Genomic DNA, 20,524 nt, shown 5'->3' on the forward strand with positions numbered 1-20,524 from the left:
GTTTCTAAAAACGTAATTTCACCGCTTACCGGATTTGCTTCTCTGCTTCTGGCTTCTGGGTACCAACTACTCAGTTTCTGTGGTTTCTGTTTATTATTGCTCCAAGTTTGTGTTGGGTGGTTGAGTGTCTGCTGTTAGCGCGTCATTACGTACGTAAAAAGAGTTTAAAAATTTGGTAAATAAATTTTTAAAACCGCGTGTGTTTTGGGAAACTTTAGAAATGTAATGTGTAACGTATAATTGTTTAAAAACGAAACCAAAACTTTGAAAAGTAAACTTATTGGGTTTTGGAATTTGTGCTTGTTTGCTAATTTGCTTGGACTGATAAACTACCCTAAACGTAAGAACACCATTCTGTTTATTAATTATTTATTGTTTTTTGTTTTCTATGTTTAGGTTTATGTTGTAATTGATCATTAGTTTTTAGTGAATATAACACTTAATTGGTTTACGGTTATGTAAAGTTATTTAAAAAAATTGAAAAGTTCTATTGAAAGTCAATATGCTGCAGTTTATTTTTGAAGGAATTAAAAAAACCGTTGACAGATGTTGTATAACGCTTGATGTTATCGGGAACATTATTACCATTATACAAAATAAATATTAAACTTCGTAAACGTTAGTAATAATTTGCAAATATTGCTTTCTAACAGAATCCAAAAAAGGAAAAATTTACAAGGTGATCTATTTAATATTACAAACTTTCAGTTAACTTTTGGTAGATCTCTGGCAGAGCCTCATTTTGTTTATTGCAAAGTTCTGTAAAAAATGTTGAAATTAAATTAATACAATTTCTTTCAGAAAGCACAATATCATTTTCGAAGAACCTAAACCGATTTATGCGGAATGAAGTCCTCAATTTGATAGCCAGTGTTGCCAAGTTAAAATATTTAACGGCGGTAGAATAATCAGTCAAAAAACGGTAGATAACAGTAGATCAAAACAAATTCATTCATTTTACATTAATATACAGGGTGTCTTAATAGTTGTCAAAAATTTTAATCATTAATTCTTGCTATAAAATCCGTACTTCAAAAATACAGATTTTTTATTATTTTATTAATAATTGTTTTTTAAGCTTTGACATTATTGACAGATATCACTTGGTTTTAAAAGAAAATTTAGCTAGGCAGTCACGTGACCATTGTCAAAAATCATAAATCTCAAAAACTCTCTTTATATTGAATACTGCAAGAAAACGTTTCTAAACTCTAATTTTTGCAACTTTAGTGCATGGTTTGACAGTTTTGACGTTAGTGACAATTGTCACGTGATTGTAGAATAGTATCTAGCTTGACGGTCACGTGACAATTGTCAAAATAACTGTCATAATTCTTTGAAACACGTTTTATATCAAATACTACAAGAAAACGTTTATAAATCCTGATTTTTGCAACTTTAGAGCACAGTTTGACAGTTTTGACGTTAGTGGCTGCTGTCACGTAATTTCAGAAGACTATTTAGCTAGACTATAAAGTGACAATTGTCAAAATAACTGTCATTAATCTTAGAAACACGTTTTATATCAAATACTACAAGAAAACGTTTCTAAACTCTGATTTTTGCAACTTTAGAGCATGGTTTGACAGTCTTGACGTTATTGACAGTTGTCACGTGATTTCAGAAGACTATTAACTAGACTATGAAGTGACAGTTGTCAAAATAACTATTAAATCTCAGAAAATCGTCTTGTTTCGAAATTTGTGTTAAAATGTAATTCTTGCAAATTGTAGTAAAATTTTGACAATTCTGAAAATAGTGGCAGACATCACGTGGTTTTAGAGAGAATTTGGAGTAAGAAAATAACTGTTTTAAGCGCATTTTTAGAATCCTTATTAAATTTCCTATTCAATAAACTTCAAAAGTTTCACAACCAACATGATGGCAATAACGTAATTAAAAACGGTAGATTATATACAAAAAACAGGAGAACGGTAGAAGAACTACAAAAACGGTGATATACCGTTTTAACGGTAGACCTGGCAACATTGTTGATAGCAAAAAAAGCAAAAGTTTTAATGAAAGCGACTCCATCAGGCTAAAAGGGTGGCTTAGTGTCTATTTTTCTCTTTTAATCCGTCCGAATTTCCGCACTCCGTTAATAAAGCTTGAGTATGGTGAACCAAGCGATAAATGGCTTTGATAACTTTATAGCTTGTGGAACAGATATTTTATAGGTTCAAACCTTCAAACCCAAAGAAAAAAATGAATTGGACATTGAAGGAAGTTGGGCAATTTGATTACGAACTCAATGTGGAAACGAAATGACTAATGTTTCAATAATTATTGTTATAATATAAAACTTACAACAAAAACATACGGATGCTACTATAGTTTTGTTGCGATAGAGTTATTGTAACTGAAAACATGATATTCACATAGGTATTATAGTAGTTGATAATAATACGTAATTAGGTGTTGTAATGGATTTTTATGTTAACTTGCCAGAATCAGTTGAATTGATGATAATTACATTCAGCGATATTAAAATATTAAAAAGCAGTATTGTAAGTGACAATTCTACATTATAGCAAAAGTAGATTTAAAGAAAATCAGACAAAACGACATGCTTCTAACGGGTGTTCAATAATTGTTATGGTCGTAGTTGGCTGTGGTTCTCTCGTTCTAACATGAACGTAGGGCCGTTGATAAGTTCGTATATGGTTTGAAATGACAGCTGTCATATAATAATTGTTATCTAAGACATACGCTTTTTGTGACAATTGCCATCCATAGGCGACCTGACCATAACAATTATTGAACACCCGTTATTTTACTATAAAATACAGCCACCCACTTCGAGTAAAAAGAACAAGTATCAGGGGGTAACAAAAAACCCCGTTTGTGCATTAAGCGATCAAGACGGAAGTCGCCATCTTTGTCTCCCACATTTGCCTATTGCGCAATTGCATTTGAAACTTCCAAGTTAGTCGTAAAACAGTTTTGTTTATATTTGGTGGTAAGTGAAGTTAGCTAAAAACCGCAAAGATTTGTTGTGTTGCTTTTCGTTCCGTTAAAGGTTAATTTTTGCAAACTTAAATTAGTTCAATTATTATTGACGAGTGGATTGGTGAATAGTGGGCAACAGCAGATTGATTTTATCGCCACTGATTTTCTGACAGTTTACGACCGCCATACTGAACGATTTTTGTCTCCCACTTTGGCTATTGCTCCTTTCTGCTATATTTTTTTATTAATTGGCCATCCACCTCCTGGTGTGTAGTTATTCCCATTAATTAAAAGTCCAGTTTGCTATTGAATTTTGTCAGCCACCTGTGTGTATGTTTTGCCATAAATACATCAAGAAAGCATAATGGAATAATAGGAAACCGATTTTGCTCTACTGCTCTACTCTCTTAGGATGAAACTAGAATAAAAAACAGACTGGAATAAAATAAACACAGGCGGGCACCTAACCTATACGAGAGAAAAACAATTTTCTTTTTCGGTTTATAGACCAATGAAAGCTGAACATAAAACGATTTTCACGATAAACAGAGAGAGAGAGAGAGAGTTTCCATGGAAACTCCCTTTAGATCGGTTCTAAACTTTCTGCACCACCAATTATTACAACCTGCGTTATTGTTTGTTCAAGGTAAGAACGTGTGAATTGTAAAAGCGCCACGAATTGTTACTGCCCGTATTCAACTTCCTTCTCAATTTGTCGTCGGTTTAGAAACCCGAGAATTGTGCCAAACAATTCACAATACAGTTTTTAGCAACCACTTTGTACTAAAAAGCACATTCACTAAATAATGATGAATTTCGGTCGAGATGCAAAAATTTAATAATTATAAGCGAAAGTATTTCACCGAAAAGAAGTATTCTTCGAAAAATTTAAATTCAACAAACGATAATTTCATATACCATCGGAATAACACGAAAACATGTTCTTAGATAGAGAGATACAGAACACACAGAAGATACATTTTTGATACAGCAATACAAACATTGCACGTTATGAGCTATGTCAGAATTTTGACAAAGAAAGCCACGTTTTGGGCCTCATTCGTTTTCAAGCTCCATGGAGCGAGCAGCGCGTTTCTGATGTCACGTTGACGTAATTTAGCAAAAGCATAATTTAACCAACTGTCAAATTACGTCATTGTGACGTCAAAAACGCTCTGCTCGCTCCTCGGAGCTTGAAAACGAATGAGGCCTTGAAAAGTATTGTACAGAGTGTTCCAATAAGCGGGGCACGCAGCTGTTTCTCACAAACTATACATAATAGCACTTTGGGAAAAAAAATCTGCTTTTCAAATTTTTTGGGTATTTTTATTTTTAGTGGTACATATTAGAAACCTGAACGTTTTCTCGTAGCCACATTTATAAGACATATTTTTTTCCGAAGCGTTACTATTAAAGTGATTTAGAACAGGGAGACTATTATTATGTTTTCAAGGGTGCATTTCGCATTTTATTCTGGGTCATCAAATGCAAAAATAGTCATTCACGGTCAATTCAATGAAAACATCTTTATTCTTTATTCCAAAACTAGCCTGCAACCGTATAACATCTTATACACAATTTTATTATTGAATTGACTGTAAAATAATAATTAAGCCCTCATAATCAAGTCAGTAGATAATAAAGAAATGTATGCAAAATGAAATTATGAATACACCATTGTTTTGTCGATGGAATAACGTTGTCGTTGGTAGATGACTTTTCAGGAAACGTCCGACTTACATGAGATTCAATTACGTAAATTGTAACTCAAACATTTTGCTGAATCAAAAGGTCAAAAATATACCAATTATATAACATTCTTTACTGACAAACGGATATGCACCTTGTTTGGCACTTTTCTTTGCGGGTATCTATGAAACATGACTAAAAAGTGGGTTTAATTTTAATTAGTGTTACATAACATGCGCGATTAAAGAAAGTGATTGCACCAACCGATTTACTACTACACTACCTATGTAAATAGTTAACAGCGAGAGTAATTTGTAAAAGCTTGCCATACACGTAAATGTTTTTCCTAAAAATAATAAACTACACAATCATTTTAACCATACTATGTAGTCGATTAAAACTGGATATCTGCAGACTTGTTTCATATCAAGAACTGTAAATAGTTGATCATGTAAAGTTTTGAGAAAATATTATTAATAATTGTATAGCTTGTGTGACCACCTGAAATTCCTCTGTGGAATTCATTCACATTGTCTGTCTAGAAAGAACCTACGCTGAATGGAATATTAATGTTAACGCAGTCCGAAGAAACATTGACTGTGAATGACCAAGTTACGATTAATCGCTTGAAATTCCATGTGAAACAAATCAATGATAATTAACGGATAATATCAATATTTGCTACGTTTAAAAATAATTTAATGATCGTAACAGAAAATTGACATCAAATGTACAAATTTCACCTTTAAACTTTAGACGGTTGCAATTTGTCGTATTGGTAATCCATTTAATAACCAATCCACAGTTATGAAAGTGGTACATGTATAGTTACGAAATGAGTTCTTATGAAACAGATCCAACAACATTTAATACCTCCAGAACCAGTAGTCTATAGTAGAAAAATAAATTAATGATCATCATTATTTTCAATAAAATGTTTTTCTAATGGTAAGTTGTCATGTGTAGCATTTGAGGAAATTACGGGAAATCACAGCACTGTTGGTAGTTTGTGATAGGTGTTTTTAGGAAAACCTGTTTGGAAAACGTTTTGTAAAGTAATATTTTTTTAAGTAAAGTAAGTAAAAGGTGAATAATTAGTAACCTCAGTTTTATTAAAACAGCTATTTTGGTTAATTTAACTGTTAATAAGCAAGTATGGATTGTGTATGTCATAGAATCACGAAGCAGCATCAGCATTATGATCGTTATTGACTAGCACAAATACCACTAATTAACAAAAAGCGAAAATATTTCCATTATTTCAACTAAAGCGTAATTACAAATAAGGTTTTAAATTAAAATCATAATATTTTGCACGTTTAGAGTAAAATCGTGCACCGCTCATCCGACTGTTTAGCATAATCGGATGTAAAAAATCCGACCTAACATATTGTTCGATTCTTGACATTGTCTTCACGGTCAACTAAACAAATCACGTAACGTTCGTGGCCAAATCGGAAATTCGTGCAAAAACAAGGATTTGCTTGTGGTGATAAACAAGGCGGAAAACATACCGAATGGAAATAACGGCCGGAAGGTAAATTCTCAAAGAAACCTCGCTTAAAGTCGGTTCATCTAAATTCAGGTCGCACAAAACATTCGAAAAGTTCCATACAACCACAGGTCAGTCGTTCAATGAAAATTCGATAGGCAAAAAACCAGTCAGCCCGCAACCGATCATATTTTGATTGACACACTGGATGAATTTCAATCAGAATCATTATTGTAGCCTTCAAAACTGACAATATTTTGACTGCATTTTACAGATTTTGCGATATTTTTCTGTTTTTCTATGTATATGTATAGCATAACCTTAACTTCTTTGAGATATGTATAACTGACACGGTATCAAAACTTGTTTAATTTAATAAAGTATAAACAAATAATAGTAGCAAATATTTGTATAACTTTTATAGTCATTAAATGCTTAAAAGATTTAGATGCACTGTTATGTTATACTATTGTGATACGTTTTAAAGGTTTGATGAGCTCAAAACATTAATGACCAAATTTCGGTTTATTCTAGAGACTACTTCAGGAAAACGTAACAGCGTTTTCAGAATAATGAATTCTTGGGTTGTGGTTCAGAAAAAGAAACAAGTGTCGAAGCTTTACAGTTTGTATAGAATAATAGTTTTGGCGCACATACCCGTACATGTATACATACAGAAAACAATGCAGCCGGGAAACTTCATACACCATAACGTTGCTAATTACCGTCTGTTTCCAATTAATTACCCACGGTGGTTACGTCGTCTTAATTAGGCGAGTGTGAAAACTATTAAGCAATTTCTTGTATCGTATTATAAATCATACTGTAGGCACACATACGTACCGGAAAATTCGGAAGGAAGTATTTAAAGAAAGTTGCTGTCTATGTATGCTTGTTTATTAGTAAGGGCGCTGTCAAAAAGTGCTGTTATTATTAAGTATGACGTCAAAAGTATATGCTAACATAAACTATAATAATAATAAAAATTTTCCTGAAAATTAAGTTGTTGCTTTGGTATCTACTTAAACAAACGCCAATAAGCAGGTGACTGTTACAAGTACATTGAATATTGGTGCCATTGGCAACTCCATCTGAAACAACTAAACAGTTTAAGCAGTTACATTTGCTTTTATAAAGTATAATTTTTCGGCTGTTACGTCATCCTATAGTTTACTTTGATTTTCCTATATCAAACTTGTCAGATGGAGGTTCAAGCATTTTCGTCTTGGACATGGATTGCTCAGCAGCACAAATTCCTGTCGGCTGCACTAACAGCAACAAACTTGCGGGTTGTTGTGATTTTCCCTGCATCAGTGCAATAAAATTCCTGCGTAATTGCGTTCGGCTGCGAGTTGCCTTCTGTATTATAACATTCCAATCGGTTCAACGGTCCCCCGATCGAGTCGCACCCGGTATAAGTTGGAAAGATTCTATCTTATTCCATCGTCTTTAACGTTTCAGAAAACATTATTCATCTAATTTGTATACGGATAATTATTCAAAAAGTGTTTATTTAAAAAATTTAAGAAAGACTTTGTAGGTTATATAGGTTTTAATTTTCATACAGATATATTATGTTTAATAACAAAAAAGTACAGGATATTACAAATGTTTCGGAACGGTCTATGTTTTGCCACAAGGTGAAAGCTACTAAGAAGAAACTTTGGAATATCACGTAAGGTTAAAAAAAATCTTTCTCTTGATGATCCTTTCGAAGTTTTAGGATCAGAACTTCGGACCAGCGACATCTATCACTTTTTTTAAAAAACGGATCATGATTTTAATCAGTTTCATGTTTTTCCAAAATTCTAGTTAATTAGCAGTTAAGGTTTTACTTAACAACTTTGTTGACTAAAATATCAGTATCAGTATCAAGTGAGATGAGTTTTCGATGTTTCAAAATGAGCAAATTAGGTTGATATTTCGTATCAAGTTGCATTGCAAGTTGTATTAAATGGTTCAGTTAAATAAAAGAGAACAAGTAACATTACACGTTCACATCTCCAAACATGAGAAATATTTAATAATACATTCGCTATGTGTGTCTATCGTATACATTTCTCATCCCTAATCCACCTGCTAATTTAATATTAACAGGTATTTTAGTCAACACTGAAACTTGATGTTGTTCTTTGCTCCAAGTTTAAATTCGAATTTCTCGAAACTGCGTTGGTAAAACTACGTGAAACTAAGGTGCTGATTATGAATTTTGGAAAAACATAAAAATTTATTAAAACAATCATCGATCCATTTAAAAAAAATATATGCTGAATATCGCTGGTTCTAATACGACCATCAAGAGATTTACTTGATATTCCACAATTCTATCATGGCAGCTTTCACCTTGGGGCAAAAATACGATTCTCCCGGAACATTTGAATTACGTTTTATAGGGAGTTTTAAAATTCGTTGTTAAAAATGTTGGAGTGAACAGAATAATACAAACAGCAAATATAATTTAAACTAATTTAATTTTTGAAGAAATTGTTATTAAAAACAGACGTTGATAGTGTAGTGTAGATTTTAGACAGTACGACATCATATTTTAAATCTTTGGCTATCAACCTGTGTCATCTCAGACAAATCTAAGTACCACCGAAAGCCAATAAATATGTTTCCTCTGCTTTGGTGGTATTTTACAGGACGATATCGATCTAACTATACACATTAACAAGCCTTAATTACGGGCGCCCTTTTCAGGTTGAATTAAACCGAGGCTCAACTCTGACATGCTGGTGCCGGAGGCTCTTGCTGGATTAATGTTGTGTTGGGACTGTACGTTTTGTGGTTAATCCGATGGACGGATGCTGAGGTTTATTGATTTATCAAAGGATCCCAAGTCGACCACAGTAAATATAATCACAAGTACAAGCGGCATTTAATTTTAGTTAATGTAACCGTTACTACAGCCTAACAATTAAGGAAGATAAACGATGCCATTATTAATAAGACTAAAAAGACAAAATAGTAAGCTAAAGTCATGACTAATTTGGAACGTTAAAATATCATTAATTACTAAACAATGCCTTGTAGCTCCCACCGAACAAACATCTATTAAAACGGTGGGCATTTATAAATTCGACGGAAACGGCCCAAATCAAAATCAGATTAAAAAAAAATGTAAAAAAAACTCGTGGGCAGAAAATAAAGAGACACTACCTACCCTCTTACTCCTAAACCACGACCACCTCCGACCTCTTACCTAAAATTACGAATTAATGAGCTAGAACGAAGCAGAATCGAATAAACCGGGAATTGAACTGAAAAGTTTAAAATTTCCAGTGGAAAATGGCGGACCTCGTTGGAACGGAAAATGATAATTTGCCAGGCAAAGAAATACGACTTTGACGAAGTTTTTGTCAGTGTATTTAAATTTGTTATCGACAAGAACCGGTAGAATTCTAATTGCGAAATTAAAATGGCTCTCAAAGGAGTTCCAGTTAGTGGAATTTTAAAGCATTTCCAAACGTTTTATTTATTATTTTTAATATGATTTATTAAATCAAAAGATGATCTTAAAAGCTGAATTGTAATGAATTTCATTCACATATTTTTAGAGAACGTTGACAGTGTCATTACACTAATAACGTTTTAAATCTCAAGTGTAGTCAAACCAGATCAACATTGGCGTTCTCTTCACGCTTAACAACTTTATGAACAACTTACTGTTCTGCAACTTTGTTAACTCAATAATCCCAAAGAAAGTAGATAGCCTAGACGCAGTAGATGTATTAAAGGATGCCATAGTTAGACAAAGTTCGACCAAATCTCGATTAGTTTATAAACTCGACTGAAGTTAAGTAGTTTAGGTAAAACTACTTCTATAGAGTGACAATCTAATTAGTCGTCTCTGACTATGGACCCGGTTGAAAGTTGTGAAAGTGACTTTTCTCCATTATTATTTTTTGATTTACGTCACTTAAAATAGGTGTGAAAAACAAAAAAAAACAATGCTCTGTACAAATAATGAACAAAATGCAATAGCTGTTTAATCAAATTTACAACGAGCAACGAACAACGGGAGCATCAGAGTTTACAAATCCAAATGTAAATGCATTTTTGTACATACATTTGTGAGATTTCTAACATTTCTATTTCTAAAAAAATTCTATAGAAAATACATCTATTGTGGGTACTAATGCAATATATCCTATTCTTTGCAGGAAGATGAATGGAAACGGTGGCTTGGGGCTTGTCCTGTTCCTGGCCATAAATTTCCTGCTCAATAGTCCCGCTAATGCTGGTAAGAATAAAGCAATTTTTTTCCTGCTGTAGGTAACGATACGTTTTTAAATCGTTGTCACTGTTGTCGTTGTTTTCAAATTGGAATTTTTGTCATTAAATACGGTATAAGTGGTCACGGTCAGAAAAATTCCAACTCCGCAATATCATTTTACAACTCGAGAGCCGGTGTAAGTGTAAGTAATAAAATGGATCCGTCGAGAGGAGTAGCCTATTTTTTCGGTCTGGAAACTTCCGGAAACTTCTCTAATTTTACGATACTATATAAAATATGCGGACCCCTTTCTCGGAAATCTTGTTCCACTTTAGAAGTTTACAGCGCGAGGCGATGAAAAATTCATAAACTTTGTATTTAAAAATGCTAAGGGTGATGTATTTTTGCATATTTCGTTTTCGGTAACCCTTCCCCCTATGTTTGGGTTTTATCACTACCGAGGAATAGTTTTAGCATTTATAAACATGATTTTGTTTAGTCAAAATAATTTTTTTTCTAAAAATACACAATCTGAGTTCAGTCAGTTTGCAAATTCTTAATGCAGTGAACCATTTTAATTAAATGCTTTTAAACCGCTTATTTAGCTTTTTAGTGAAGCATAACTCAAAGGATACCTTTCCTTTGCTGTGCAGGACTGCTTTGCAATATTGGATTACTTGTTCAAGTGAATTGCTAATTTTCTGAATATGCACGTCATCCAAGTTGATATTGAAATTGCCAGCAGAAAGGTACAGAAATTACGTAAGTCTCAAGAAGAAAAAAAACTGATTTGAAAGATGAGCGCTTTCACCTTACCAGATTTGCGGTTTTTATTATTCAGCTCGTATATGGTAATGAGTGTTGTGTAATTTCATTATTTCAATTTCTAGCTTTAAATAATTGCACCTCTGTTGCTAATGTCGTATTTAGTGAGGAAGGTTTATTAGTAAACATCGGTTTGTGCCCGTTTAATGACCTAAATTTCATAAATTGATGCTTTAGCCTTCTCTGCGTGCATATCGATATTGGCTGATGGGTAATCTTTTCCTGCATGAAATCGTCTTTATGATTCATGCATTTCCTAGGATTGAAATTAATATAGCTGAAAATCGATTTGCAAATTGGAATTAAACGTCTTTAAGGTTCTTCCATCAAAATTGGAATTCAGGGCTAGATAGATCCTATTAAAACTTGATGTCGTCTTCTGGGTCAGTTGGATCTTCAAAATTTGAAGAAGTAAGAACATTATTATGGTGAACTTTAATAAAGTCCATTGTATATGCTTTCTTCGTTTGGGTTTGAGAGTGACGAATTTTGACAATTTGAGCTAATGTGAGGTTCAAAACCAATACTACACTATGATATTTGTGCAATTGATCGATCAATCAATCAGACTTTCCAAATACCCACAGTTTGAAAATATTTATCAATTATTATATGATTGTCTAGTTAATATACGCTTATTTAAAGTTTGCATCATAATAATATATAAACCATTCGAAAAATTTGACTAATTAACGTTTCTGAAGACAAACGAGCCAAACTTACGTTACGAAAAAGCCTACGCTTATTGTTAATTGTATATCTAGCACGAGCGGCCCCATTAACTATTTATTACAAAACTGGGAAATTATAATATATTTCGTGTAAAGCATTAAAACGTCTGAACACAAGTGGCATTGCATTGTGTTTTGGACATTTCGGGGGCACAAAGAGCCATTGTTGAGAATCACCAGATTGCAATTCTTACCTACCTGTGAGTTTTTTCTGTGATAATGTTTTCAAGGTTAGGCACTCTTTATTTTATTGTTTGTAAAGGTGTCGCACAAGGTAAACTCTATTACTAGTTATTTATACAATAAGTAGACTTAAATCATATTTTTATTACAGTTTTATGCAATATTTTATTAATATTCGACGTCTTATATTAAACATTTTTTAAAAATTAACGCTTAGTAACCATTTAAACATTTTTTTATTCACTAGATGTTTAAAACATTTTTAAATCACCCTGACTGACAGTTGCCTATTTAAAGACGTAACTTTTTTAAAAACGTAATTTAAACCGGTTTATTCACTCAAAGAAATTGTTCTTTTCGTGAATAAAAAATGGTTTAAGTCACTTGCTGTATAAATAACTATTATTAAATCATTTAAAGCGTGATGTCAAGTAATGTCTAAAATTTAACTTATCGTTAAACAAAAATAATTCTGTCAAATCATGCATCTGTAAAAAAACTATGTAATTTGTAATCAGAGAGGGAGCATTAAGCTTAGCGGTATGATTGGATCACAGATTGGATGGAAAATTAGACTATTTAGCGAGCCTGGGTCGTGTTCATTGCCCATTCAAAACTCCACAAATTTTGCTAATTTCACCCCATTAACTTAATTGATCATAATAATAGTGCACATTTTAACATTCGCGATTAGTGGCAGCCGTAACGAAGGCTTATTTGTTGCAACTCGACTACAAAACAATATTTGCAACGTCGGTTTTCATATAACGAAAGATTCTCACTCAAATTTATCTAGATTCGGTAGTACTGAACATTTAATATGTGTAGGTTTTATCCAATGAATAATCGACCAATCGAAATCTTTTTTTATAAATAAAACTGTATATAGGAAGCACGCTTTGTCGATCAAGCGAGATTTTATGTACCGTAGAAGCGCACTTTTTTCTAAACGAAAATTATTAGTTCTGCGTTGTTTATGTCAACACCCTCGATCGATTGGACCATTTTACTGTTACTGATTCGCTAAATAATTCCATTACAAGAAAACACATTACGTAAACCGCGCCACTCGGCCTTATTTTCGGTTTATGGTTTGATGATGAAGAGATACGGCTAATTAACAAAAACAATGAAATAGTGCCCCATCATTCAGTTATTAAAGTTAAATGCCAGGGATATAGGAAGTGATGATGGCAAATTTTGATAAATGCTGGTTTTCCTATACTTGATTTTTTACTACAATTAAATTAATAAGAACAACAATCAGTTTTTATTGTTGCTCTTTGCATTGTTTGTTATAAAATGTGGAGTTTTACATCAGTTCTGATTCTCAATCTAAAATCAAACAATTCTAAATGCCTAAATGAAAGCAATATAAACACTAAGTTTATTTATGTTTTAAAAATCGATATTAAATTGATTTCATAGACACGAAAATTATAACAAAATATTCTGGTAAATATAGGTGTTGAACATGCAAGTATACAATAATTACCCTCGGAAATTAATTACCAACCCAATCAAAATGTCGGTTCAAAAATATACGATTCTCGTCCATTTCATATGAAATTCGATGTTATTATTAGGGAATCAAAATTGAATCTTTTAAAATTGAAAATGTTTGCAAGAGTTTGCTAAATCAATGAGCCTGTTAATGAGCTGACGTACCTACCTTACAAACGAAAACACTATGTTTTTCCAAGAAAATGCCATTTACTTTTTGGAACGCTGTTATAAATGCACTAGCGTTTTTGTCTGTGAGTGTGTTTCTTTTTCATTAAAGAAAACAAGCAAGTCCATATTTTTCGACATAATTAATAATAATAATTAGCACACAACCTGTTTTTTCTATTTTTCCAATTTTTGTTCTCCCACTTTTTCGAAAGAAGCCAAATTAATTATGAAAAGTTAGCAATTAGATATTTTAAATTGATTTTACCTTTACAATTTCACATTATTTTTTTTACCAACTCTTATGATTTTAATTTGTTAGGTAACTGAAACCAGTGATGGAATTCGAAATAAAATTGATTTTATAATGATATCATTAGTTCTCCAAGACTCTGGAATTGTACAAATTCTTAGTTATTATATCTGTGCATATGTAATACCAGTAATAAAATTTTAGCATTCAAATTTTTGTTTAGTGCTTTCTAGGAATACTGTAAATTTTGGGATTCATAAATCACAAACACGCTCGTTTTGTTTGTTGCCCCAGCTCAACATTTTCTTCCTGCGGTACAGTATCTCGGTCGGAATACTAAAATGTAATTAATTTCTGGGCAACAGAATGTCCAACTAACTTAGCACCATTCATTAATCCTGAACTAAACAACTTGAACGTGGAAATTGGAACGGCTATTTGTATCTTGATTCCCATTTGGCCTCCAAAACGAAAAAAACGCATTATGTTTTGTGGAATATTCATTTTAAACGAATAAATTAATTCTTGTCAATGTGACTGTTAAAATGTTAAAAGCGCGAGAAAACCCCGATTTCAGTGCCTCATAAATAAAACCAGGAAAAGCGACAAAACTTTTCTAGGATTGCTTTTGGTTTATGCTTTATGTTTCGTTTTAGTTTTGAGAGAAATGAGAAACGACTTAAACTGAGTTTTGTCAACACTTTTTCAAACTTTCTGTTTTACTTGCAGGAGTGCTGAAAAGGTCCCTTCGAATGGTTCGTGAAGTGTATCCACCGGATATCGAACCGGATATCGAATCTATCCAGCCTCAAGGTAAGTGTACCAAACTCTCAACTGGAGAGAGAAAGGGATTATCGCCCATTTGTTGTAAATGAGTCTGTTTGAACTGCGACGCCGAATGAATCTGTAGGGGAGAAACAGAATATATCCCCTTTGAGGATTGGTTTCGGTATAGGATGGGAAAAAATCCGATAAAAGCTCTCTGAAAATATTGTATAGCAACCAACTGGAAATGGTTATTATACACTGAACCTTTTGAATTTCTGTAAAGATTTGCAGAAATTTACCATTAGCTGAAGTTTCCTGTTTTCTGTACTTTTTCGTTCGTGTGTAAAATGTTATATCATATTCCTCGAGATATTCCTTTTATTTTTGATAATTTGCTTAATAACCCTACTTAAAGTCCTCTTTTGTAAGCAGAAATGTATGAAATTGTCGCATTAATCTAACAACACAAAACCCTGTTTGTAAACAGACAAACAAGTAGAATATCCTGTTCGTAGTCGCGTTAAGCCCTTTCAACCCTCTTAACTCGTCTAGGATATTACGTCGCAGTGGATTTTATCAGGACATGTTCTCGAATTATTGTGCAATGCTAGGGGTATACACCTCCTCGCCCCATTTCGAACCCTTTTCCGGTAATGACTCGTTTCCGTTAGTTTTTTGTCGTTTTTGGCGGCCGTGACTTGGCTTTACAAGTACCTACACAATTTTTACATGGAAAAGGGTTATTATTTTGTCGATTTGCAAATGTGTAATAGTGTGAGTATGTGTCAATTAAAACTAAAAAACTTTTAGTGGTTTATATTACCAAACTAATCATATATGTACATATGTGTGACCATTTATTTTGTTGGAAATTTGTATGTTGAAATATGATATTGCAATTAGTATCAATTTAAACTTGATAGGTATAACATGTGTTTACTTTTTACGATTAGCAGCACAAAGATATACAAGACACTTTTTACTTTCACTATTTCTAGGTACGTTATGAATTACGTACACGTTAAACATATGTGTGTTTTTTACTAATTGCATCTTATTTCTCAAAAAATGCATTTTTGTAAGTAGTACATTTTGTGAGCTTTAACGTCCTAGAAAACAAGCGACATGTTTATACTACCTATCGGCTGATTAAGCTACATATTTATTGGATTTTTAAACGTCAAAAGCCCGACTGCGACATCAGCTATTAGCTCTCAAGTAGCTAATATATCAGGAAGACGTGATTTAATTCCGTTTCTCGGTTGTCGACTGAGTTGTCGCTGAGAGCTCCCGTCCCATTTCCGAAGAGGTTTAGTAACCGTTGCGACGACAATTTTATTAGAAAACTGCTATTTAATTCTTATATTCTATAAGATATCGATTATAACATGGTTATTTTTTACATTAAGCTTACATTACATGCAGTACGTCTCTTAAGTTATTCTCTATTTACAGTTTGTATCGTGGGTGACGTGGTGTATGGTGCAGACGAGACGGTACTTGCTGAACAGCCCTGTCTCAAGTGCAAATGTCAACCACCTGGAGTCCAATGCGAGACTGTTCAGTGTACCAAAAAACCTGGCTGCAAAGCGATCCATCGACCTAATAAGTGTTGTCCGGATTATCAGTGCGGTAAGCTACTTCAAATCAACACCTCTATCTGAACTTTTTCTAAAATAAAGTTAAAACCCGATTTATACAGACATGCTTTAATAAGAAGTGTTCTATTTGGTTTGATTTGGAAAAGGCCTTATTACGCTTGGTTTATTCTAAACCAAGTTACACTATTCTGTTGTCTTACTATTTATTACATTGTTGTCGCTGGTCCTATGCACAGTCTGCTGTTTTCTGCTGCGATGTGCGATACCAATTAATTCAGGTGTCGATTTAATTATTCAATAGCCTCTAAAAGACAATTAAAACAATAATTGCCCGAGTGATCCCTGTCAAAGCCGAGTCCTCGGCCGGTTTTAATCCGTAATAACAGAGGAAATCGCATTCGACGTTGAGGCTTTTCATTTCAGTAGGTAGACAAGTAAAATAGTAAACCCGTAATATTTATAACTATATGTGACATCAAATTATCAATGAGTATACTGCTGCAAGTAAATAATCCATTTTTTTTTCTATTTAGAGTGTGAACACAACGGAAAAATCTATGCCAACGGGGAAAAATTGGAGACTAATCCAGGAGGAGAGTGCAAAGTATGCTACTGTCGAGGAGGAGAAGTTCAGTGTGCTGAAGTTTCCTGCTACATCCGAAATGACTGCGAAGGAAAACGTGTTCCTGGAACTTGTTGCCCCAAATACGACCATTGTCCACCGATTGGTAAGTTTTGTTCACACATTTTCAATCATTTGGTTTAATTAAATTTATTCTGTGTAGACCCAGTCCCTGATAGGTTAGCCGTAGTCACTTCAACTTCACCAAACACTTTGAGGCCGATTATTATGGATTTATGGCCGGAAATAAATTCAACAGAAACAGCACCGGTATCAACAGTAAATTCCATTCCAGAGGATAGTAATAAGGTACCTGACACTAGCGATTTAGTAACTCTAACGCCGTTCTTTGAAGAAATTGCAATTAGCAGAGAGGATGATAATAATCTTCATCACAGGTAACAGATTTGTAACTATTACTATACATATTAAAACAATTTTTTTAGGATCACAATACAAGAAATTATTCCAGAGCGAAAGGAAATTCCAGTGACGGCTCCACCTAAAATTTTGATATCAGAACCTCAAGGCACTTTAGTGATTGAAGAAGCCATTTCCACCTCCGAAAATTCCTCGAACGATTTAAATATTGACGATTCTGAGCCAGAATCCAGTGAACTCTCAGAAGTGTTCCACCATCCCCCTCCAGTTTTGAGAGTAGGAGACAAGCTTTTAATATTGAAAAAGGGTGGAGTTTTGCAGGAAAACAATACTACCACCACCGACAGCGTCATTACTATTATTGGGGCCGAAGGCCTGCAACGAGGAGGAGTGGAGGAAAGTTTGGAAGTACACGAAGTCAAAATTCAACCAGAAACTGAGGCGCAACAAATTCAGGAAGAGGTTAAAGTAATTACCACTGACGCAAGTACTTTAAAGGAGAGCACCACTGTAAAATATGTGAAAAACGATGAAAGCAATGACCTGGAGTTGAAACTTTCAGAGAGTACTCATATTTTAAGTTTAGTCAAACGAAAAAACAAACCTACTACAACAACATCAACAACTGAAACCCCTACCACAACAGAACAAGTTGAAGAAACGTTCACAACCTTAGTTAGCACTATTGAAGGTCTCAATCCTACAGAACCTACAAAGAAAACAACTTTGGAACTGAAAACTATAGAACCTACAATTTCTAATATTTCCACAACTGAACTACCAGTAACAAAAGTTGTGAACGAAGCAAATCCGGAAACTAATCCGGCATATCCACCTATTCCGGATGTAATGCCTTCAGTTTCTGAAATTTACAACGACAATTCAACAGCAACTGCGGATAGTAAAATTTTTCTGCCGGATATTGCCGTCTTGCTAAGCAACAACACTCTTAATCAAAGTGGGCACGCTGAGTGGCTAAAAAATCAAAATTTTAACGAATCTCTATTGGATTTTAAAGCTGGAGTGTTGCCTGACGAATTGCTGAACCAAAAATCACCCATAGACGATGATACTATTAGCGTAAAAGTGCTCGAAACTGAAACCACCACAGTACTTAATGAAGAAACTACTACAATTCAGGAGGAAAAAGACCACAAACCTTTACTGATTGGTGAAATTGATGTTGTTGCTAAAGATTTGGAAGCGTCTTTATCAGATGGCATGGAGAGTATTGATGGAACCACTCAGAATCCCGTTGAAAGCCTGGAGGAAGATAGTGGAGAGCAAACTACGCCTAGAAGCCAAAACCAGTCAGCTGCCATGCATTCAATGGAAAATATCAGCATCGAACGCCCTAAAGAAGGTTTCAACAAGGATGGGGAGAGTTTTGATATGACTCTAGGACTGAACAAAGAGAAAGATATTGAGCTGGGCAGCGTAGAAATGACCGAGTCTTTACTCGAGTCTATTCCTAAAGATGTAGAATTAATTGCCTCTAGTCCAAGAACCACTCCTAAAGGCACCACAGAAAAAAATGTCCAAGTCGAGGAAAACTCCTTAAAAGAAGTGCTAGATAACGTACAAAACACACCTAATCCTACAAAATTAATTAAAGAACCTGAAACCAGCACTTACGAGTTGTTGCCCACACCAGAAGAGACCAACTCTAAAGTGGTAATCAAACGAGAGATAGTTGGAGAGAAGAAACAAGATGACGTTTATATATTTAAAGACTTGGAAAAAGAACTGAACGCTGACGAGGATTTTTACGCTACCAAAAAATCTGATGAGCAACGTCAAGAAGACGAAAGAATTTTCAAGGAGCTCATCGAGGAAAGTGAAGGAAAAGACAGCAGTTTGAAACCCAAAAGCAAAGAACAGAAAACTATTGACAATTTGTCAAATGCTTTAGCTGGAGTGGCCCTTAAAGGTCGATTTCCCGATCCCAACGTTTTGAAGCTAATTGGAGAACTGTTTGGAGGTAAAGCAAGTAAATAAATAATTTACTTTTTCATTTGTAAGTAATGAAGCTTAAGAGTTTTTGCCAATGTATCTGTGAGATTTGTAGAATTAAGTACGTATCCAGTATTTATTATGGTAATTCGCACGGCGTGGCTTGTCACGATAACAAGCCCTAGTCAAGTGTTTGTTTTAATAACTGCCCCTAGAATATGTTGATGAGCACGTGTATAAATAGCACTTAGACACCTAATTAGTAACAAAAACAAAAAAGTGGTCGCTGTAGTAATAATTAATATATGACATTCCAAATCATTTTAGAAATAAACATTAGTAATACTAAAATGCTCACTATTTGTTAGATAGCATACGTAAATTTTGCATGTTAGCTGGTAAATATTATAAAAACGGAGTGTCAATGCAGTACGATCCAAGCAATTTTTTAAATTAAACCTTTGAGTTTTGCGTTGCAACGCAAAATTACATGGGATTTTGGAATACCTTGTATGCTGCACAAAATTGTCCCTAGATATCGGTTATGGAAGAGGTTTAAATAAAATAAATTGAAATACTTACCTACTAAAATAGATAGTTCTCTATCGCTGTTTAACTAAAATATTTTCAAGATGCACACCATAGTTATGCCAAAAATAGTTTCTGTGACACTGATTATTATTGTATTATCTGAAATAGAACCCCCTTATGTATATTACTTACATACGTTTTGTTATTTTGGAAAATGAACATATTCTGAATAAAACAGTTTTCTTTTTGTTTGTCGAACCGATCACAGTGTTACACGTCTTCTATGGGTATTTTTTTATTTCGGAAAAAGTCTACTACTACTAGTCGACTTTTTGACAATTTTGTGATGAATTTGATAAAGATCTGTGTTAGAGTAATCGAAAGACTTCAGCATTCATTTTTAGTCACGTTGAGTAGTTTTGTAAACTTTCATAGGTAAAGACAAATTTAGCCTTTAAGTAAATTATCTGATAGCAAAGAGTCTATTGTTATATTATTATTAATTTTAAGTTTTGAGTATAATAATTATTACATAATATATTATTTATTCAAAACACTATTCATTATTACCTTTTATTGAACCTTTGTATTAATACTGAATGGTGTAGAATTTTTTTCAGTCAAGCAAAACCAGGCAGTGAAGGAAAGTTTGAGGTTAT

At 33.6% G+C, this 20,524-nt stretch overlaps 1 protein-coding gene across 2 annotated transcripts; it reads left to right on the forward strand.

The window, feature by feature from the left end:
* The first annotated feature begins 33 nt into the window (after positions 1–33).
* Positions 34–20,419, forward strand: LOC145728373 (uncharacterized). Of its 2 annotated transcripts, XM_081978555.1 has the most exons (7): positions 34–340; positions 10,294–10,373; positions 14,739–14,822; positions 16,233–16,409; positions 16,912–17,106; positions 17,164–17,398; positions 17,447–20,419. In XM_081978555.1, the coding sequence occupies exons 2-7, from the start codon at positions 10,298–10,300 to the stop codon at positions 19,377–19,379; spliced, it is 2,700 nt and encodes an 899-aa protein (XP_081834681.1). In that variant the 5' UTR covers positions 34–340; positions 10,294–10,297; the 3' UTR covers positions 19,380–20,419. The 2 variants fall into 2 exon arrangements, with proteins under 2 accessions (XP_081834681.1, XP_081834682.1); XM_081978556.1 differs by lacking the exon at positions 10,294–10,373.
* Positions 20,420–20,524: the final 105 nt, after the last annotated feature.

This window comes from Ips typographus, linkage group LG4 (assembly GCF_016097725.1).
Source record: "Ips typographus isolate SLU linkage group LG4, UJ_Ityp_2.0, whole genome shotgun sequence".
Lineage (NCBI taxonomy): Eukaryota > Metazoa > Arthropoda > Insecta > Coleoptera > Curculionidae > Ips > Ips typographus.

Excerpts from the sequence above, each read along its gene's own strand:
- LOC145728373 (XM_081978555.1), top strand. The coding sequence starts at position 10,298 with ATGAATGGAAACGGTGGCTTGGGGCTTGTCCTGTTCCTGGCCATAAAT. Across the intron at positions 10,374-14,738 it reads CAATAGTCCCGCTAATGCTG|GAGTGCTGAAAAGGTCCCTT; the intron begins GTAAGAATAAAG and ends TTTTACTTGCAG. Across the intron at positions 16,410-16,911 it reads TTGTCCGGATTATCAGTGCG|AGTGTGAACACAACGGAAAA; the intron begins GTAAGCTACTTC and ends TTTTCTATTTAG.